The 23,583-nt window shown below is 36.7% G+C and overlaps 1 protein-coding gene across 3 annotated transcripts in view; it reads left to right on the top strand.

Annotated features, from left to right (window-relative positions):
* The first annotated feature begins 609 nt into the window (after window positions 1-609).
* The window catches only part of LOC118545268 (UDP-glucuronosyltransferase 3A2-like), a 30,578-nt gene continuing 7,604 nt past the window's right edge, over window positions 610-23,583 (top strand). For 2 of the 3 annotated variants that reach the window (XM_078066632.1, XM_036107414.2), the window contains exons 1-3: window positions 610-709; window positions 15,521-15,629; window positions 18,049-18,580. In XM_078066632.1, coding sequence (XP_077922758.1) covers window positions 676-709; window positions 15,521-15,629; window positions 18,049-18,580 — 675 coding nt within the window. In that variant the 5' untranslated portion in view covers window positions 610-675. The remainder of the gene's footprint in view (window positions 710-15,520; window positions 15,630-18,048; window positions 18,581-23,583) is intronic. The other variant, XM_078066633.1, reaches the window with a different exon arrangement.

Genomic DNA, 23,583 nt, shown 5'->3' with positions numbered 1-23,583 from the left:
GCCCACAGTTATCCTGAATGCCTTAATTTCATGTTCAGCAATTTTCAAGCTCCAACCAGAAACATCCTGCCAAATATTTTTGAATCTCAAAGATTTTGATTCTAAGTGGTGGGTCTACCTCCTTCTGCTCCAATGGCCATTTCTTGGACTGATATTCAAGTTCCCAGTTCCTGTCTGACTCTAGCATAAATTTCCAAAGGGAAGGATTCCATAGAGAGCTCTGACCAATAAGAACCCTTCCCACTCCCATACACAGTACTGTGCCTAATTTCCACTCTGTCCCCATAAGGGCTGGCTAAAATCAGTATGTACCTAGGATCAGGAACTCCTAAGGCCTAAGAAGAAAAACTTGTCACACTGACATGGAGACCATGAGTCACAAAAGGAAATCTTGATGGAGGACTTCCACAGGTTAAGATTTGGGCAGACACTGTGTAGGTGTCTTGGCTGCTGCTTACCCAAAGTGAGACAGAGGAACTGAAGAAACTCATTTTCCTCTGTTCACCGTCCACTCTCTGCCCTCTTACCTTGGATTCATCTATCCACCACATCAATTTCAGACCCTCTGCTCTCATCTTTACAAAATGAAATTTCGTATTTTTCCTAGGTGGAAGCCATTATCTACTGCTGGACCGGGTATCTCAGATTCTTCAAGATCATGGTCATAATGTCAGTATGCTTCTTTATGGAGAAGAATTTTTAATCCCAGGTATGTTTTTTTGTTTTGTTTTTTTGTTTGTTTTTTTTGTTTTTGTCATCATTGAATTCTTCTATCCCAGAGAGACAATGTCTTCTGTATAGCTCTGCTTAGCATAAAATCTGTTTGAATCTAGCTATATTGAATTAAGGGGAAAAATGTGTGGGTGTATGTTTATGTTACCTGCTGGATATCATATTAGGATCTGTAGACCTGGCCTTCACATGCCGTAACTCCATGTTTTACCCCCTCAGCTAGGTGTCACTTCATTTAGGCAAAACTCTACATATCATTATCAATCATTTTGATAACTACTGCTCTGTGGTGTGCCTTTAATTGTGTTGAACAGAAGTGTTCAGCCATATTTATAGCTTCTGTTATGTAAGGAGAGCTGTTCTTCCTGTTTCATAGGTTACTTTCTACTCCTGTTATGAGACCTGAACTTTAAGAAAGCTTTTTAAAAAGATCTCTTTTAATCATGTCCTAGGATCAGAATCTATCAGTGAGATGACCCTATATTCTTGAGGCGTCACTGGCAGCCCATGACTTGTGCATAGTGATGTCAGAAGTTCTCGAGTCCTTGGGGTAAATACCCAGCAGTGCAATTGCTGAGTCATACGGTAGCTCTATTTTTAACTTCTTGAGGAACCTCCATACTGTTTTCCAGAGTGGCTGCACCAGCTTGCATTCCCACCAACAACATAAGAGGGTTTCCCTTTCTCCACATCCTTGCCAACATTTGTTGTTCCCTGTCTTGTTAATTTTAGCCATTCTAACTGATGTAAGGTGTTATACACAACTACTGAATCAATGAATATTATATCAAAAACTAATGATGTATTATATTTTGGCTAACTGAATTTAAATTTAAAAAAATCCAAAAAGTTTGTAGCTAAGATGAAGCTCATCAATCTTGTCAAGTCTTCTCGGTTGACAGATAAGGACACAGAGAACTCAAAGCGCTGGGTTTCTCATTCAGAATTGCTGAAGTTTTAATTAAAAAAAAAATCCAAAATTAATCACTTTTGATGAAAAACAAGTCTGAGCAATTATGAAATTCTGAAGATGAACTTCAGGCTCTGTTGCTGTTTAATCAACCTCTAGATCAGGTTCACACTAGATATCCTTTCTGTACACATCCCTTTGTATCTCCCTTATCAGTCTGATTATGCATTTGCTTTGACTGCCAACCATGGTAATTGTAGTCCACATCATTTCATTTTGGTGGTTCCCAGGGATTGAGGAACTGCTGAAAGCTTGAGACCCTCTACCACTTTAACACATACCCACACTCAAACTACAAACCATCCAAGTTACCCATGGATTCCCTTAGTTTTATTCTTGGTTCCAAGTTTTAATAGTCCAGAATTTCTTGCAATATTTACCGTTCACTGGGAATTTCTGAGGTTTTGAAATGGATTATTTATTTTTCTCTTCAGCAGTAGACTTTGGTAGAGGTCTGCAAATAAGGAAACATGTGATTGGATTATTTTTGTTGACCTGATTCAACATTTAGTATCGAAACTTTTAAACCTGTATTAAATATCTCTTGGATAATCTCCTTAGGGTTTTTATTTACAACTTTAATGAATAAATGACTTCAGAAATACTGAAGTAACCTCAGTTTCTAATACTGAGTTGTAAGATTATTTCAATAAGTAATTGAAATCACAGGTATAAGATGCCACCCTACAGCAGACTTAAATGTCTGCAGTTCTGACTCTTCCTTTTCCTAAGAGAGCTTGCTCTACCTCTCCATCTACCAGGGAGACATTCTCCAAGTGACAAGTCTTCTTTGTTTTGGGGGATCTGTGCAGTTACATCATTGATTCAGAGGCTTGCCTACAAACACTGAAGCAAAGTTTTGCCTAGAGGTACATTATTGGGACTAGATAGTTCTACCCCTTTCAGCCAGTTATTTCTGCTTTTGTTGGGTATGGAGGTAGGAGAGCAAATCAGCAGCTACATTAGGAAGCCCTTGTGTTGGAATTCAGGCTTTGATTGGACTCATGGGCTCCTCAGATAATCTATCAAGTAGTGCTCACCTTAGCCCTGGGAGTTAAAAAACCCCGTATCTTAGTCTGCTGTTATCAGGGTGAGGTCAATTTCTTTCTTTCTCTCCTTTTTTAAAGAAGAAATTTATTTATTTATTTGAGAGAGAAAGAGTGAGAGAGAGCGAGTGAAGGGGAGATGCAGAGGGGGAGGGAGAGAATCCCAAGCTGACTCTGCTGAGCATGGAGCTGATGCCTGGCTTCATCTCAGGAACTTGAGATCATGACCTGAGCCGAAACCAACAGTTGGACGCTTAACCAACTGAGACACCCAGGCGACCCCAGGTCAAAGCTTATTACTGGGGTTTATAGAGTTTCATAAATTACAACCACCTTTCCCTCTGAATTTTAGAACCTATTGAGAGAAAGTTACAGGACTTACATCAAAATGCACCTTTATCTAGCTGATCAGGGAGCTTTCCTTTAGATCTTCATTAACTGTCAAGGCTGAGTAGTGGCTTGAAAAGAGGCTCGGTATAACCTCTGGGTTTTGTTCTGTTTATTCTTTATGGCGCCTTGGGTAGTTTCCTGCCATGTTTGCATTGACTGTTCTCAGGAAGACCCCAACCCCAGAGCTTTCTCTCCCTACAGCTCTCTGGTGGTATTCTGGTATTCTGCCCTGTGAATTCTAGCTGCCATGACCTCCCCCAAATCTGAAGTGCTCCCTCAGGGAGATGGCCAGGCCACATCTGGGTTTCTCCTCCATGAGCTGTATCCTGGACGTTTTCTCCAGCCATCCATGAATGTTGTGTGCTACCTGGGGTGCCATGTCTAAAAACCATTTTAACATGTATTGGGTCTGGTTTTATTTAGTTGTTTAAAGCAGGAATTTCAATATGGTCCTGTGGCCTTCTTGTGCCACAGACTGAAGTTCCTTATCTTCATTATTTAAATCTTCGTATTTAAGTAATATTGGCATATAATAAACTGCATACATTTAAAATATACATGTTGATACATTTGGACATATACATATGCTGATATATATATATGTATACACACACACACACACACACACACACACGTGTGTGTGTATACCTGTGAAACCATCAACATAATCAAGATAACAAATATATTTGTTCCTCCACCAGAAGATTTCTAATGTCCTTTTGCAATCTCTCCTCCAGGCCCTCCCACCTTTCTATCCCCCACTGCCAGTCAATCCTTAATATGTCACCATGTGTTAGAGTGTATCACATAGATTTTATATAAATGAGATCACAATCATGTACCGTTATTTTGGTTTATTATGCTCAGCAAAAAATATATATTTTTGAATTTTTAAAATTTATTTTTCTTTTAAAGTTTTTATTTATTTGAGAGAGAGCGAGAGCTCATATATAAGAGAGAGAGAGCACAAGGTGGGGGAGGGACTGAGGAAGAGGGAGAGAGGGAAAAGTAGGCTCCCTGCTGAGCAGGGAGCCAGATGTGGGGCTCCATTCCAGGACCCTGGGATGATGAACCTGAGCCAAAGACAGATGCTTAACTGACTGAGCATTCCAGGGGTCCATCAGCAAAAAATATTTTGAGTTTCCTATATAGCGTGTATATGCATAGTTCATTCCCTTTTATTGCTGAATAGTGTTCTATGCATGAATTACCACAATGTGTTTATTTATTTGCTTGTTGATGGGCATTAGGATTGTCTCCTGTAAAAAAAAAAAAAAAAAAAAAAAAAAAGGATTGTCTCCTGTTTTGAGCTATTACAAATAAACCTGCTCTGAAGAGTTGTGTACAAGCTTTTGTATGACTATGTACTATCTTTTCTGCAAATTAATTGGTAGGAGTATAGTGGCTGAACCATAGTTTCAGTATATGTTTAAGTTTTTAAGAAATGGCCACACACTTTCCCAGGAGGCTGTAACATTCTACATTCTCACCAGAAGTGCCTGCAAGTTCCATGCACACCACATCCTTGTCAATACTTGGTGTGGTTAGTCTTTTTAGTTTTAGCCATTGTTGTGTGGGTGTATTTCATGGTGGTTTTTATATGCATTTCCTTTATTACTAATGATGCTACACATTTTTTTCATGTGCTTATTTGTCAGCCATATATCTTCACAGATGAAGTGTTTCCCAAATTTTGCCCATTTTTAAATTGGGCCATTTTTTTCTTATTCTAGAGTCTTCAGAGTTCTTGACATATATTTTGGATATAAGTATTTTATCAGGTATAAATCTGCAAATATTTTTTCCCAGTCCATGACTTATCTTTTCACTCTTACCAGTGTCTTTTGAAGAGCACAATTTTTAATTTGTTGAAGTGTCATTTCATGCTTTTGCTACATGTATTAGTAAGAATATATGATTTTTTTTTTTTACTTATTTTGTCAAAATAATGAATGGCACTAATTGATTTTCAAATGTTAAACTAAACTTGTATTGTGGGAACAATACCAATTGGTCAAGATGTATTTTCACTTTTATGTAATTTTAGACGTAGTTTGCTTAAATATTTTTTAAAAGATTTTTTGAGAGAGAGCAAGAGTGAGAGATAATAAGCGGGGGGGGGGGTGGTGGCAGAGGGAGAGGGAGAGAGAAGAAGACTCCCCACTGAGAAAGAAGTCTGATGCAGGGCTGGATCCCAGGACCCTAAGATCACGACCTGAGCTGAAGGCAGACGCTTAACTGACAGCCATCCAGGAGCCCCTAGTTTGCTTAAATTTTGGTTTAAAATTTTATTTTTGTGTCCACGTGGGCCATCATTATATAATTTTCTTTTCTTTTCTTTTCTTTCTTTTCTTTTCTTTTCTTTTTTTCTGGCAATGTTAAACAGTGCAATACTTTCCTGATAGAATAATTAGGTAATGTTCCTCTTTCAATTTTCCGGAAGAGTTTGGTTGGAATTAGTACTGTTTCTTCCTAAATTGTTTTAGCCACTCCGAGAGACAGTCTCCACCCACCCCAAAGTTAGGTTTGGATGTTGAGGCTTATGGCCTTTTATACACACAAAAAGGTTATAAAATGGTTTATTAGGGGCACCTGGCTGGCTCATTCAACAGCTCGACTCTCCATCTGAGCTTTGTGGGTTCCAGCCCCACTTTGGGTGTAGAGATTACTTCAAAATAAAATCTTTAAAAAAAGCCACAATGGTTTATTAATAATATAATCACGCTTCACGGAGAGAGTAAAGCAAGTCTCAATCTGGTCCAAACATACACTGAGAGAGCAGGAAAAGGAGGATGCATTTGGGCTTTTATGGTGGTCAGTCTTGGGGCTGGAATGGCCGTTTCCCTTCATGTTTGACTGATGCCTAGAACGTTCTGTGTTTCATTTATTTCAGTTTGAACCTGTATAAGTAAGTCATTATGGCATTTTATGAGACCTGCTGCCTGAGGCTGGTGAGGGAGTTGAATATTTCACTGAATGTCTTGTTTAAAAGACTAGTGTTTGCATGTAGAGAAGGCAATCAGTGCCTTGGTCATGATCAGTAATGTCTGAAAATCTGTAGAAGATAGGAGTCTTGCTTGAGGCTGTGTATTGTGCCTTTGGTGTGTGGAGACACATGTGTAACCTTCATTTATATTTTGGATATCTATATGGCAAGAGATTCTGTGCTCTTTACCCAAATGGAACAACCTTTCCTCTTTATAGGTCTCTTTGGAATGTCTTTTTCTTCTTTAAGTGAACTTTGGTAGTTTCTGTCTTTCTAAGAATTTGTCCATATCATCCATTGTCTAATTGATTGCCATCTAAAGTTCATAGAATTCTCCTAAGTCCTTTTCATTTCCGTGTGGTCATTAGTGGTGTTCCTTCTTTCCTTTCTGGTCCTAATAATTTGTATCTTTCTTGTTTGTAAATTTTCTTGATCTGTTTCAAAGTTTCAAAGAACTGGCTCTGCTTTCATTGATTCCTGTTGGTTTTCTATTTCCAATTTTATTAGTTTCCCTCTAATCTTTGTTAATTCTACCTTCTGTTTTAGGTTTAGTGCACTTTCTTCCCCAGTGTCTTAAGGTGGCAGAATAGGTTATTGATTTGGTAACTTCCTTTTTATTATAGGCATTGAAAGCTGTAAATTTCCTTTTAACTCCTTCTTTTGGCGCATAACATAAGTTTTGGTATGTTGTATACTCATTTTTATTTGTCTCTATGTATTTTATGATTTCCCTTGTGATTTCTTTTTGATACATGGGTTATTTAAAAGGATGTTGTTTAATTTCCATAATTTGTGAATTTTCCGGTTTTCTGTCTGTTGTTGATTTCTAACTTTATCCTGGTGTGGTCAGATAGCCTGTGATAAGTATGTTTTAACATCTGTTGAGACTTATTTGTGGCTGAACAATGGACTCTGCTGAAAAATGTCCCGTGTACCCTTGGAAGAATGTGTATGCTGTTGTTCGGTAGAGTGTTTTGTATATGTCTGCTACATCTAGTGGATCAATGTGTGTAAGTCTTCTATTTCCTTACTGATCTTCTTTCTGGTTTTCTATCCATTATTGAGAGTGGATGTTGAAATGTCCAGTGATTACATAGAAGTGTCTGTTTCTCTCTCTATTCTGCCGCTTTTGCTTTAGCTATTTTGATGGTCTCTCATTAGGTGCATATGAATTTATAATAGTTATATCTTCTTGCCATATTGAGTCTTTATTAATATATAATGTCCTTTGTCTCTTGCAATCTTATTTGATTTAAAATCGATTATGTTTGGCATTTGCTCATCTACTTCTGCTTTCTTTTGCTTATTCCTTGCTTGGAATATCTTTTCCCATCATTTGCCTTTCTGTCTGTGTCATTGGATCTAAAGTGAGTCTCTTGTAGACAGTATATATAGTTGGATCATATTTTTCTTTGTGTGTGTGTGAGCTTCTTGTTTTTGTATTTTTTTTTTAATACATTTCGTTATTTTGGAATAATTGTAAATTTACAGAAAAGTTACAAAGATAGTACAGGAAGCTCCCATACACCCCACACCCTCTTTCCCCATTGTTAATCCCATTTTATTTTTAATTTTTTAAAGTATTACTTTTTATTGAAGTACAGCTGATACACAATGTTACATTAGTTTCAGCTGTGAGAGATAGTGATTTTCCAACTGTACATGTTATGATGTGCTCACCACAAGTGTAGCTTCCATCTGTCACCATACAAGGCTATTACAATTGGTTCTTGTATTTTTATCCATTCTGCCAATATCTGTCTTTTCATTGGAGAATTTAGTCCATGTACATTGAATGTAATTACTGATAAGGAGAAACTTATGTGTGTCCTTTTGCTATTTTTAAATGTCTTAGAGCTTTTTTGTCCCTTACTTTCTGTATTACTGTTTCTTTTATGCTTAGTTGATTCTTTGTTATGAAATGTTTAAGTTCCTTTGTCATTTTCTTTTGTGTATATTCTATAGCTATTTTTTATGTGTGTTACCATGGGGATTTAATTTAACATGATAAATATATGTCACTCACATTTTAATTTTTACCAGTTTAATAACATTCAAAAATTCTCTTCCTATAATGTTTGGCTCATTCCAACCCTCTTGAATTGTTGATATCACAAAATTACATTTTTTTACATTGTATGCCCCCAGTCATAAACTAGCATTAATTTAAATGCATTAATATATTAAATTACAGAGAAAACTTGATTGGAGTTACAGTTTATCTAAGACTTGTTTTTAAACTAATACTTGGCTTTTAAAAATGTACTAGTTTCAATAGAGCTACCATATGATCCAGCAATTGCACTACTGGGTATTTACCCCAAAGATACAAATGTAGGGATCCGAAGGGGTACATACACCCCGATGTTTATAGCAGCAATATCCACAATAGCCAAACTGTGGAAAGAGCCAAGATGTCCATCGACAGATGAATGGATAAAAAGATGTGGTATATATATACAATAGAATATTATGCAGCCATCAAAAGGAATGAGATCTTGCCATTTGCAATGACGCGGATGGAACTGGAGGGTGTTACGCTGAGCGAAATAAGTCAATCAGAGAAAGACATGTATCATATGACCTCACTGATATGAGGAATTCTTAATCTCAGGAAACAAACTGAGGGTTGCTGGAGTGGTGGGGGGTGGGAGGGATGGGGTGGCTGGGTGATAGACATTGGGGAGGGTATGTGCTATCGTGAGTGCTGTGAATTGTGCAAGACTGTTGAATCACAGATCTGTACCTCTGAAACAAATAATGCAATATATGTTAAGAAAAAAAAAAGAAGATAGCAGGAGGGGAGGAATGAAGGGGGGAAATCGGAGGGGGAGACGAACCATGAGAGATGATGGACTCTGAAAAACAAACTGAGGGTTCTAGAGGGGAGGGGGGTGGGAGGATGGGTTAGCCTGGTGATAGGTATTAGAGAGGGCACATTCTGCATGGAGCACTGGGTGTTATGCACAAACAATGAATCATGGAACACTACATCAAAAACTAATGATGTAATGTATGGTGATTAACATAACAATAAAAAATTTTTAAAAATGTACTAGTTTCATAAATCATGTAGAAACCACAAGTGCAGTTAGAAAGCATTGCTATTTTGATGAAGTCCCAATAGTTCATTTTTGCCCTTGCTTCCCTTGCCTTTGGCGATGTTTCTAGGAAGAAGTTGCTGTGGCTGAGGTCGAAGAGGTTGCTGCCTGTGTTCTCCTTTAGGATTTTGATGGACTCCTGTCTCACATTTAGGTCTTTTAACCATTTTGAGTCTATTTTTGTGTGTGGTGTAAGGAAATGGTCCAGTTTCATTCTTCTGCATGTAGCTGTCCAATTTTCCCAACACCATTTGTTGAAATGACTGTCTTTTTTCCATTGGACATTCTTTCCTGCTTTGTCTAAGATTAGTTGACCATAGAGTTGAGGGTCTATTTCTGGGATCTCTATTCTGTTCCATTGATCTATGTGTCTGTTTTTGTGCCAGTACCATACTGTCTTGATGATGACAGCTTTGTAATAGAGCTTGAAGTCCGGAATTGTGATGCCACCAGCTTTGCTTTTCTTTTTCAACATTCCTCTGGCTATTCGGGGTCTTTTCTGGTTCCATACAAATTTTAGGATTATTTGTTCCATTTCTTTGAAAAAAGTTGATGGTATTTTGATAGGGATTACATTAAATGTGTAGATTGCTCTAGGTAGCATAAAGAAACAGTCAACAAAACCAAAAGACAACCAACAGAATGGGAGAAGATATTTGCAAATGACATATCAGATAAAGGGCTAGTATCCAAAATCTATAAAGAACTTATCAAACTCAACACCCAAAGAACAAATAATCCAATCAAGAAATGGGCAGAAGACATGAACAGACATTTTTCCAAAGAAGACATCCAAATGGCCAGCAGACACATGAAAAAGTGTTCAACATCGCTCGGCTTCAGGGAAATCCAAATCAAAACCTCAATGAGATACCACCTCACACCAGTCAGAATGGCTAAAATAACAAGTCAGGAAACAACAGATGTTGGCAGGGATGCGGAGAAAGGGGAACCGTCCTACACTGTTGGTGGGAATGCAAGCTGGTGCAGCCGCTCTGGAAAACAATATGGAGGTTCCTCCAAAAGTTGAAAATAGAGCTACCATATGATCCAGCAATTGCACTACTGGGTATTTACCCCAAAGATACAAGTGTAGTGATCCGAAAGGGTATGTGCACCCTGATATTTATAGCAGCAATGTCCACAATGGCCAAACTATGGAAAGAGCCAAGGTGTCCATCGACAGATGAATGGATAAAGAAGATGTGGTGTATATATATACAATGGAATATTATGCAGCCATCAAAAGGAATGAGATCTTGCCATTTGCAATGATGTGGCTGGAACTGGAGGGTATTATGCTGAGCGAAATAAGTCAATCAGAGAAAGACGTGTATCATATGATGTCACTGATATGAGGAATTCTTAATCTCAGGAAACAAACTGAGGGTTGTTGGAGTGGTGGGGGGTGGGAGGGATGGGGTGGCTGGGTGATAGACATTGGGGAGGGTATGTGCTATGGTGAGCATGGTGAATTGTGTAAGACTGTTGAATCACAAACCTGTACCTCCGAAACAAATAATACATTATATATTAAAAAAAGAGAAGATAGTAGGAAAGGTAAAATGAAGGGGGGGAATCGGAGAGGGAGATGAACCATGAGAGACTATGGACTCTGAGAAACAAACTGAGGGTTCTAGAGGGGAGGGGGGTGGGGGGATGGGTTAGCCTGGTGATGGGTATTAAAGAGGGCACATATTGAATGGAGCACTGGGTGTTATATGCAAACAATGAATCATGGAACACTATATCAAAAACTAATGATGTAATGTATGGTGATTAACATAACATAATAAAATTAAAAAAATAGGTTAAGCACTATAAAATAAAAAAATATTTACATTCAAAAAAAAGAGAAAGCATTACTATTATACTAGCTTTATAATTTCATATGCATTTACCTCTATTAAAATCTTTATTTTTCCATACACCTTTGAGTTACTATCTGGTATCCTTTCGTTTTTTCTGGAGAGCTCCTTTGAATATTTCTGTCAGTATAGGTCTAGTGGTAACGACCTACCTTAGCTTTTGTTTATCTGGGAATGTCTTAATTTTGCCCTCACTTTTGAAATACAGTGTTGCCAGACATAGAATTTTTTGTTGCTCTTTTTTTTCTTTTAGCATTTTGAATATATTAGCCCACTGCCTTCTGGCCTCCAAAATTTCTGATTAGAAATCTATTGATCATCTCATTGACAATCACTTGTATGTGATAAGTCACTTTTGTCTTAATGCTTTTAATATACTCTCTTTATCTTTCTAAAGTTTGATTATAATGTGTGTGTTTGAGTTCATTTTCCTTGGAGTTTGTTGAGCCTCCTGGATGTTTATATTCATATCTTTCATTCAGTTTGGGAGGCTTTCAGCCATTATTATGTAAAATATTCTATCTCTTTATTTCTGTCTTCTCCTTCTCAGCATCCACACTGCATATGTTTTCCCTTAGGCTGTGTTCTCTTTTATTCAGTGTTTTAACTTTCTGTTCCTCACACTTGATAATTTCCATTGTCTTATCTTCAGGTTCACAGATTATTTCTTCTGCTTGCTCAAATCTGCCTTGGAATCCCTCTAGTGAAATTTTCATTTCATTTATTGCATTTTTCAGTTTTAAATTTTATTTTTGGCTTCTTCTGGATTTTCTGTGCCTTTATTGACATTTCTATTTTGCATACACTTTTTCCTTGACCTTCTCTACATCTTCCTTTAGTTCTCTGAGAATCTTTATGACAGTTATTTTAAAGTCATCATCTAGTATATCTGCCATCAGGTCTTTCTTAGGGACAGTTTGTTGATTTATTATTTTCCTCTGAATAGGCCTCAGTTTCCTGTTGTTTGGTGTGTCTTGAGTTTTTTGTTGAACACTGACCATTTGAATTTAACAGTGTGTTAAATCTAGAGATGAGACTCTCCTCCTTTCTCCAGGGTTTGCAGATCTTTTAAAATTAATTTTGTTTCTTGTTTTTATTTTCTGATTGTTTTAGGCTGCCTTTGGGTGAGGATCAATGTGAGGTGTAAATTTTGGTCTCTTAGGTCTTTTCTGAACCTTTTCCTGGACATGAGTGGACACTTTCTAAATTCATCGTATATGTAGTTTTTGTCCAATGTCCTAGCCCTTAATGTTTGTCTCCCATAATAGGAAAAACAGAAAAATCAGGGAGAAAAAAAGGACATCAATCTTTTAAGACCCTTGGAAGTCCATTCAGCCAGAATGGAATGTGCTTAAAAAAAAAAAGAGCATGATGCAAAAACATTGCTACCTGCTCTTTGTCTGCATCTCTGTGATCAGAAGCAGCAATCCACAGTCAGAGCACAGATATCTGAGATTTGGAGAAGGTCCTTTTTAACCCATTCTGGCTCCTGAAACCTATGGGCAAGTTGCTTTACGAACACATGTTCAGCTGCCTGCCATGAGATGTATGCAGAAGATGGGTAGCTGGTACTGTGATAGAGCTGAAATAACTGAAATTAACTAAACTTATCTGCACTTTACCCTTAAGGCCTTCCCTGGAAGTTGACTGCAAGGTTCCAAAATAGATGTTTTAGACAGATTCTGCCAGTCAATTGTTATCTAGGTGGGGAGACAGATTCCTGGTGCTCTACCATCTTCTCAGAATCTTCACTACTACCTTCTGACTTATCTTTTGCTTTCAGAATATATATATGTAGTTAAATATGTGTGTGTATATATAAAAGAAAACTTTCACCAGTTTCTGTTTGAATGTGTGTCCAGGAAAGCTCCTTATACTCTCATGCTGGAAGTGGAACCCCAAAAGTTGTTTCTTGATGGTGTCAGGGATGGAAAGACCTTCAACCAACAAGTAATTCTTCCCAGGAATTCAACTGAGGTGCCATGGCTTGTGCTTTGTGTAGGGCAGCAACACATCCCTCTTGTGAGCTCCTGTGTGAATGTTTGTGTCCTGAATGAGTGTGTTCAATGAATGTCTGCAAAAGAAGGTTGTCCTCAATGCAGTGTCATATGTGTGTTTCTGGAGAAAGTTGAAGGTGGTTAAGGTCTTGCCGGCAAAGCTTGTGAGCAAGGCTGTTGAGGTAGTCCATGAGAAGCCAGTTACAAGTGATTTGTATCCTGCCAAGACAAAGGTGAAGAGAAACTGCAGCTGAGAGCTTGTTGAAATAAGAATTGAACAGAACATATTACCAAATCTATGCATGTAAAGTATCTATTATTACTTAGATATAGTCAGCAATTTCAATAACATTGGAAATGAGGGTGGTGCTTAATATGATGTGTCATGGCACAATAACGTTATAGTAATCCACTGCAAGGCATCATTACTTCTTTCCTGGTTTAAGAATAGTCTAACCTAGGCCATTAAATGGAAAGCCAGTGGAGATAATCACTCCTTTGCTTAACAGATTGTTTAAAATGGGATTTAATCCTTAAAGGCACTGTTTATGGGTTGTATTAACAGTTTTAATATGTTGGGCAGATGCAAAGGGTCCCTTTCTGTCAAGCTGATTGTAAATGCCAAAACTTTAATTTTATTTTAATTTTTGACTTGTTACATATCAAGAGCAATCATAGCCACTAGGAAATAATGTAAAAAAATGGCTGTTATGACTATGGGGTATTTATTCCAGTAGTTAAGATAGGGCATGTAAATTTGTCCTCTATCTAACATTTTTGACCCCTAAGAGTACCGAAATTTTCTGGATATATTTAGTGGGCTCTTCTCATCCTGTTATTTTTGCCCCAGTATTGATTAAGACCATTAATCTTTGTCAGTGGCTCATCTCATCTGATGTTAAAAGTATTTAGAAGCTCTGATTTAAAGGCACAAAAACCAATCTGTGCCTTTCTTCTGTTACAAAGTTTTTCTTTAAAGTAATGTTACATTCCACATGTATCAAAACTGAGAACTCTGCTTTAATTTCTTTCCTGACTCTCCCACCCTGCCTTGCCCTTCTCTTTCCTCTTTCTTTGGGTTATTATTAGAGGTATTTTGGGGATGGTGTCCATTTTAACCTGCTCATATTTTTAAGTTTCTTCTTCAGAATGTCCCAATTAGTATCATCAAGGCTAGGGGCCTCCCTAGTGGTGATTTTGAGAGACATGAAATTAACCTGAGTTTGAATGAACCCCTTGAATTAACTCCATGGGCATGTCATCAGTGTTTTCCCCTATTCCTCTTTTAAGCAAGGTTTTCTTTTAGCTACAGGGATATAATCAGCAGCAATAGCAAAGGCATTTTCTAGGATTGTATGCGCCTTCTACTTTTACAGGTGTGAATCTCATCATATGACACAGTGACTACTCTTCTTCCACCATTCTGTGGGCTGGTAAACTGGTATCAGTCTTACCCAGAGCACTGTTTATAATGGGGGCAGTCCTTGAGACACACAACCATTGGTCACAGGGTTCTACCTAGCTTAGTGTCAATCACGGCTCATGCTGGGATCCAGAGGCACAATCCAAGCTGACACAGAAAGTAGGTTTGTGTGAGACACGTGACCAGGGCCACTGAAAGGCTAAACCCATACTTTTGTCTCTAAATGTCAATTATGGAAGCTTCTGAGTAGGGTGGAGGTGAGGATTCCCCTACTTGGGTCTGACTTGCTTGGCTTGAAACTCTTGCTCACATAAAGGATGGCATGTTGAGGCTTTCTTCTCTGTTTGCCAAGATATGTCACAGAAGGTTAAGGGGGAGATGGAGCTTGCTAAGCTGTCATCAGTCCAACCTCAAAAATGGTGTCAGACTCTTCATTACACATGAGTTATGAGGGAAATGCCAGGATGTGAAGTAGGGCTGCAGAAGACTACTTTTTTAAATTTAGGTGTTGGTATTTTTTTGGCTGATTGAAAAACCTGTGCATGTATCACTTTTAATTTTAATGAAAATGATTTCTTTTTCTAAATGAGAAATGACTGGGGAGCTGGCATAAACTAAGATCTGTATTTAAATACAAAGTATATCATTCGCTATATGTGCACTCTTGACAAATTATCTGGCACTCCTTTCTCACCTATAAAATGGTGAATAATTATACCTTTAAGTGTAAATTTTAAGTAGAAACCTCCAGTACTTTAAAATGAATAAAAGTGACTATATCATTATATGGTTCTCAGTAAAGTTTAGCAGGTTGCTTGGATTGAAGAAATGAGAAAGCAGAAAAACCAAACCAAACCAAAGTTCAAAAAGCAAACATTTGAATATATATACAATCCTTGGAATAAAGAAACCATGATATCATCATGCCAATGTTAATTTGGGTTGTATGGTATAATTAAACATTTCCTTACTGGTGTTTTATTTTTTATTTTTATTTTTATTTTTAGAAAAGAATGAAATTTCATACAAAGTTATCAGTTGGCTTCCACCTGAAGATCATAGAAAAGATTTTAATAACACTTTTGATTTCTTTGTGACAGAAGCTTTGCATGGCAGGTAATTTCTTTTATTCTCTGAATGAAAGACTTACCACTTTAGTGATAGGGATGAATAGTTGCATGCTTGGTGTGAGTTTAAGAGAAATGGATGGATGATGGATGGATGAGTGGATGGATGGGGAGATCAATGATATTGGCAGTGGATGGATGGAGTAGAGTTTTGCACTACCAATCATTCAGTCTGTGTATCCTGTGGCTCTTCCACTGAAAGCATGAATGTATTTCGGTATAGTGAGGGGGACTGTTCCTCTGGATCTTCCTTGCAACGTTCCATCTACAGTGTTTGCCTATATATTCTCCATAACACAGAAGTTGGGATAGACAACTTAATTTCTCATTGTTGGTACGCAATGAACCACCAGGTTATACTTCTTTTTCCTACCTTTTCCTCACATAAATTCAAGAATAGAAAGATGCTTATGAATATTGTTATTTAATGCCTTGAACCACTGTCTTTTAAACTCATTTAAAAAAACCAAATATCTTGGTGATATACAATCAGTGAGTAACCTGAGGGATTTTGTCATTATCTGAGATGTATAGAAAGTTCTTCATCTTTGACATTAGAAGGTAAAGACCCAAATTTATCCGTTGTTTGGTTAATACACAGGCCTAATGTCCATCCCCCTTCTTTCCCTAGAAATTCTATTAGCAGGGTGCCTGGTTGGCTCAGTTGGGTAAGCATCTGACTTTGGCTCAGGTCATGATCTCAGGGTCCTGGGATTGAGCCTACTGCCAAGCCCCTGTTGAGCTCCACGCTCAACGGGGAGTCTGCTGTGTCTCTGCCTCTTCCCCCACTTGTGCGCACTCTCTCTCTCTCAAATAAATAAATAAAATCTTAAAAAAATAAAAAAATTCTATTTGCTACTAGGTGGTCCTAAAATCTGGCTTTTTTCATAAAGCCCAATTCCTTAGTCAAACTAGAAGACCAAATTCTCCCCTCTATAAGAGATCTGATCTAAAAGTACTCACTTGAAACGTCTATTTTATCTTGTATTGTTACTCATATATATTTGAATTATATGTCTCATCTCAGATTTATTATGTCAAAGACTGTTTTTTTTTGTTTGTTCAGTTTTTGTTTTTAAGTAGGCTCCATGCCCAGCATGGACCCCAACAAGGGTCTTGAACTCCCAACCCTGAGATCAAGATTTGAGCTGAGATCAGGAGTCAGATGCTTAACCAACTGAGTCACCAAGGTGCCCCTTGAAGACTGGTTTCACACACATGTTAAATATGGTGCAATATACTGAACAAAGTGCTTTCCTGTATTTTTTCAATTTATTATCTTAATTTCAATATGATTCATGCTCTACTTTAGAGGAATTTGTACTTCATATCCTGAATTTGTCAATAATATTTAGCAATCATTCTTTATGAAAATCTTTTAAAATATTATAGAGGATAATTTTAATTATCTGTTTTCACTTGTAGTTGATTCTATAGCATGTGTAGGCATCTTCATATTGTTCATGAGCTCTCACCTGTGGGTCTTCTTTCAGTGGGCTGATAAGGTGGAATGTGGTACAGGTTATAGGTTTGCCAGGTCATTGATTCTCTCAGTCCTTCATTCAAGTAGGAGGCCCATGGGTCTCCAAAGCACCTGACCTGTAATCTCTGGTCAGGAATATTCTCATCTGTTGCCCATGTGCTGTATGAAAAAGATCATTTTTCTTGCAGGCATTGATGGGAAATCATTGAGAGAGTAGTTCCTGGAATAGTGCCATAATCAAGAGTCTTAATAGATATTGGTAAAATTTTAGCATGAACTTTTGGAATAAGCATGAATACTCCATCTGGAATGATGTGGAAAGGTAGTAGTTAGCTTCAAATAGGCTTTTATTTTTGTTTGTTTTAAATGTTAATCTTTTCAGGTAGGAAGATGTAAATCTCATGTTCAGCTTGGAAGTTGGATTCTAATATTACCATCAGAAAGTTCGTTGTGTGAGGCCATCTGTCAAATTTAGGATATACCCAGTTTCAAATAAAAGGGCTGCATCATGAATATTGATGCCTTAAAGTTACTTTCACAGTTTGGTTAGGTAACAGGACAGTCACTCAGAAAAGGTCAGTATACAAATGAAAGTTAAACAGAACATCACAGAATGTATCAACTAGACATGGGACTTTGAGATCTACTAGTGACAGAGAATGTTTTCAATGCAGAAGGACCTAAATTAGCTTTGCTAGTGCAGGCATATGGATTGGTCAGAGAAAGGGGAGGGGAGGAAGTGAGAACATTTTAAGAAGCAGAAACACCCAGAGCAGAGTATTCCTTGAACACTGGTAAAATAGGTGGGCTGCTGCCAGATATGGTCTTACTTACCTGGGCTATTTTCTTTGAGCCAAAGATTCTCCTAAGTATTGTGAAATTAACACCTTCAATGAATATTTGTCATTACTTTTGTTTTAAACAGAGGAGCATTTGACAACTTTGTAAAGTTAATGGGACAACTGGGGATTCGATGCAGTGATTTGCTAAGGAGAAGTGATATCATGGATTTCTTAAAAAATGAGAACTTTGACCTGGTATTTGTTGAAGCATTTGACTTCTGTTCTTTCCTGGTTGCTGAGAAGCTTGGGAAGCCATTTGTGTCGATTCTGCCCACCCAGTTTGGCAGTGTGGACCATGGGCTACCAATTCCTGTGTCTTATATTCCAGTATACCGTTCCTGGCTAACCGACCACATGGACTTCTGGGGCAGAGTGAAGAATTTTCTGATGCTCTTTGATTTCTCCATAAAGCAACGGCGAATCCAGTCTACTTTTGACAACACCATCAAGGAACATTTCCCAGAAGGCTCTAGGCCAGTTTTGTCTCATCTCCTAAAGAAAGCAGAGCTGTGGTTTGTTAACTCTGACTTTGCCCTTGAATTTGCTCGGCCCCTGCTTCCCAACACTGTGTATGTTGGAGGCTTAATGGCCAGAGCTGTTAAACAAGTGCCACAAGTAAGTAAAACCTTAGGTCTCAATATGGACTTCATGCAGAGCTCTTCAGTGCAGAATTGGTGGTTCCCTTGCCCAAGGGAACAGGGAGTGAAATATGGTGAGACAGGCAAAAAAATGAGAATATACATTTTTATTATTTTATTTTATTTATTTTTAATTTTCTAATCTACTTTACTGTATTATATTTTAAATTTTATTTTATGTGGTAAAAACACTTAATATTAGACTTAGCTCCTTATCAAATTTTTAATAGTACAATATATAATTACTGACTTAGGTACCATGTTGTGCCTCAGATCTCTAGATCTTATTTATCTCATTTACCTGTAACTCTTCCTCCATGGAATAATAGCTACCTTTTCCCCTCATTGCTCCCCCTCTCCCAACCTTGGAAACCAACTTCCACTTTTCATGCTAAGAATTTGACTATTTTAGATGTTTCAGATAAATTAATTCATGCCGTATTTGCCTTTCTGGTTTATGTCACTTAGCATAATGTCTTCAAGTTTCATCCATGTTTTCCCATATTGCAAAATTTCCTTCTTTTTAAAGTATTCCATTATACATATATATTTTATATACAATTTAACCATTCATCTTTTGAATGGATATTTTGGTTATTACCACATCTTGGGTATTGTGAATAGTGCATCAATAAATATGGGAATTCAGATATCTCTTTGAGATCCTGATTTCCATTCACCTGGGTACAGAAAGAGAGATCAGATTGCTCCATCATATGGTGGTTCTATTTTTAATTTTGGGGGGGGAATTTCCATACTGTTTTCCATAATGCCTTCACCATTTTTTATTCCCAACGATAGTAGTTAAGAGTTGCTCTTTCTCCATATCCTCAACGTTGTCTTTTGTTTTTTAATAATAACCATACTAATAGGTATGAATTGACATCTCATTGTGGAATTGATTTGCATTTCCCTGATGACTAGTGTTGCTGAGCATTTTTTCATATATTTATTTGCCATTTGCATGTTGTCTTTGGATAACTATCTATTCCAGTCCTTAGCCTATTTTTAATGGGGTTATAAGATCTTTCTTCTTTCTTTCTTTCTTTCTTTCTTTCTTTCTTTCTTTCTTTCTTTCTTTCTTTCTTTCTTTCTTTCTTCTTTTTCTTTCTTTCTTTCTTTCTTTCTTTCTTTCTTTCTTTCTTTCTTTTTCTTCTTTCTGCTATTGAGCTGTAGGTCTTTCCTATACATTTTGGAGATTAATCTCTTATCAGGAATACAGTTTGCAGATATTTTCCATTCTGTACATTGTCTGTTACTCTGTTGATTGTTTCTTTTGCTGTGCAGAAGCTTTTCAGAAGCTTTTTAGTTTAATGTAGTCTCAATTGGTTTCTTTGTTATTATTGTTTGTTTCAATGTTTGTTAGTTTTGAGTTAGATATTTCATTTTCTTGTGCATTGTGCAATATCATTGAAATCATTGCCAAGGCCAATATCATGAAATTTTCTCCCCGTATTTTCTTCAAAGAGTTTTGTAGTTTTAGGTCTTATGCTTAAATCTTTAATCGATTTTGAGTTGAGTTTTTGCATGGTATAAGTTGAGGATCGAACTTTATATTTGTTCATGTGGATATCCACATGCTGGGGGTAGGGATTCTCGTGAGAAGGTGTTTTCATAATTATTTGCTTGCCTTGGTGAGACTGGTTACACATTTGCCTGGGGTGCAGTCCGTCTTTAGTTCTTTTCTCTTTCTTTCTTTTTAATGTTTCTTTTAGGTAATGAGAGCATGGAGCCTCTTATTTTGATGTCACACTCTACTATTTTAAATTTTAAAAAATAGATTTACATTGATCTTATAATTATCAAAAGACAGCAAAGCTGATATTAAGTGGTCTCCTGGGATGGTAGGTCTTATGGTGTGGTGTTGGATGGAGTCAAATAGAGCCAGATTGAATAATAGAATAACGGCTTTGAGCTAGGGACAACCAAACAATGCAGAAGAAGAAGAAGAAATTAATGTTTTTGAAGAATTGACAAAAATATATTAATGCTCGCTTTTAGGGTATTAAATCAGAAAGTTCTTAAGAATCATCTATGGGTGGCTATAAACTAATTAATACCACACAAAATAGCCTTATGTCATAACTTCTGCAGGAGATAAAAGATATTTTATAAATGGTTTAACATAAAATCAATGTAATACATTATTAGAATGAATGGGAGAAAAAAACACATCTTGTCAAGAAATGCAGAAAAGTTATTTGACAAAACTAACACACATTCATGACAAAAACGCTCACAAAACTAGGAGTACAAAGGTGTTTCTTGAACATGATAAAGAGTATATGGAACACTCCCAGCTAAGATCATACTCATTATGATAGACTGCAATTGTGCTGCTTAAGATCAATAGTCTAAGATGCCCACTTATATCACTGCTATTCAAATATGCCCTTGTTAGAGCAAGTGGGCAAGAAAAAGAAAGAAAAGACATTCAAATTGGAATGAACAATGTAGAAATAGTTTGATTTTCATATGACATAAATCTCTATGTAGAAAATACCAAAAAATTCATACACCAAAAAGGAACTATTAGTTTTAATAAACAAACCCAGCAAAGTTGCAGGGGAAAATATCAATATGCAAATATGATTTGTGTTTCCATACAGCAACCATGAACAATTTGTAAATGAAATTAAGAAAACTATTTACAACAGGATCCAATTAAACTGAGGAGTTGAAAGACATGTACACTGGACACTACAAATTTGCTGAAAGAAATTCAGGAAGACCTAAATAAATAGAAAGATCTTGTTAAGAGAGCACTACTACTCAAAGTGATCTACAGAGTTGATCTAATCCTTATCAACAGTTCAGTGACTTCTTCCTTTTATAGAAATGAAAAATTCATATGGAAATGTAAGAGACCCTGAATAACCAAAACAATATGAAAAAGAACACAGTTGAATGACTCATACATCTGTGACCAATTCATTTTTGACAAGGGTGCCAAAACCATTCAATGAAGGAAAGAATAGTCTCTTCAGCAAATGGTGCTGATCCCACTGGATTTTCACATGAAAGAGAACGTATTTTGAGCCTTCCTCATACCATGTACCAAAATTAACTCAAAATACATCAATGACATAATTAAAGAGTTAAAAGCCATAAAATATTTAGAAGAAAAGAAAGGGATAAATCGGCATGGACTTATTTGGCAATGAATTTGTAGATATGACATTGAGAAGATGAGTAACAAAGGAAAAAATAGACAAATTGGACTTCATTAGGATTAAAAACCTCTATATCAAAGGACATTATATAGAAAATGAGAGGACAACCTATCAGATGCAAGGCAAGTATGTCCCCTCACTGCCACCTTTTAGCTTCATACTGGATGTCCTAACAAAAGTAATGAGACAAAAAAACAGAATAAAAGGCATATAGATTAGGAAGAAAACAATAAAACTATTTTGTTTGCAGATGACATGATGGTCCATTCTGAAAATCTGAAAAAGCCAAAAAATAAAAAATAAAAATTCCTGGAATAGAAAGCAGTCATTGCAATGTCACAGGATATAAGTTTAATGTATAAAATCAATACTTTTCTTATATATTAGCAATGCATGGGGGAATGTGAAATTAAAAGCACATGTAAAAACCATTTACATTAGCGCCACCAAAAATGTGATCTTGGGAATAAATCCACAAAATATGTAAAGATTTATATGAGGAAAACTACAAAACTCTAATGAAGGAAATCAAAGAACTAAATAAGTGGAGAGAAAGTCCATGTTCATGGATAGGAAGAGTCAATAGTGTCAAGAATTTGTTCTCTCCAAATTGATCTATACATTCAATGCAAGCACAATCAAAATCTCAGCAAATTATTTTGCAGATATTAATGAACTGATCCTAAAATTTGCATGGAGAAGCAAAAATCCTGAAGAACAAACACAATATTGAAAATGAAGAACAAAGTTGGAGGACTGACGTTTTCAACTTCATGACTTACTATAAAGCTACAGTAATCAAGACATTATGATGTTGGCAAAAGATTAGACAAATGGTAAATGTAACACAGTAGAGAACCCCAAAAGAGATGCACACAGATTTCGTGAACTGCTGTTTCACATAGGAGTAAAGACAATAGTACAGAGAAAACATAGACTTTCAAAAAAGTGGTGCTGGAAAGATGGATATGTGCACACACACAGAATAAATTAGACTCATACCCTGCCCCCTTCAAGAAAATTAGTTCAAAATGGACCACAAGCTTAAATATAAAATGCAAAAGTATAAAAATTTTAGAATATGATATCAGAGAAAATCTGGATGAACTATGGTTTGATGAAAACTTTTACCTATTTTTTTAGTTATTTTTTTACATTGGAGACGAATTCAGTTCTATTTATCTAAAAAAGCATTTATTTCACCTTCACTATTGGCAGAAGGAGGAGGTGTACTTAGGGAGTCCCTTTGATATTTTTTCTTTTTTTTTTATTATGTTATGTTAGTCCCCATACAGTACTTCATTAGTTTTTGATGTAGTGTTTCATGATGATGAAAACTTTTTAAATGAAAAACCTAAGTCATGTTCTATGAAAGAAGGAGTTGATAAGTGTGCTAAGTTGAAAATTTCTGTTGTGGGGGCACCCGGGTGGCTCAGTCAGTTAAACTTCTTCCTTTGGCTCAGGTCATGATCCCAGGGTCGTGGGATGGAGCTCAGCATCGGGCTCCCTGCTAGCTGGAGCATGCTTCTCCCTCTGCACCTCCCCCCTGCTCGTGTTCTGTCTCTCTCAAATAAATAGATAAAAATCTTAAAAAAAATTCCGTTCTGGGCAGGCGCTGTCAGGACAATAAAAAGAGGAGCCACAGAACAAGGGCAAATATTTGGAACAATCCTATCTGTTGAAGACTGTTATTCAAAATATGCAAACACTTTATACACACAAATATACATAGTATACAGAGAACTCTTAAAATTTAACAATAAGAAAACCAATAAATTAAATGGGGCAAAAACCTTCCCAGATCCCT

This window comes from Halichoerus grypus, chromosome 2 (assembly GCF_964656455.1).
Source record: "Halichoerus grypus chromosome 2, mHalGry1.hap1.1, whole genome shotgun sequence".
Classification (NCBI taxonomy): domain Eukaryota; kingdom Metazoa; phylum Chordata; class Mammalia; order Carnivora; family Phocidae; genus Halichoerus; species Halichoerus grypus.
Note: the sequence above shows the minus strand (reverse complement) of the source record. Positions and strands in the feature narration are given on the sequence as shown.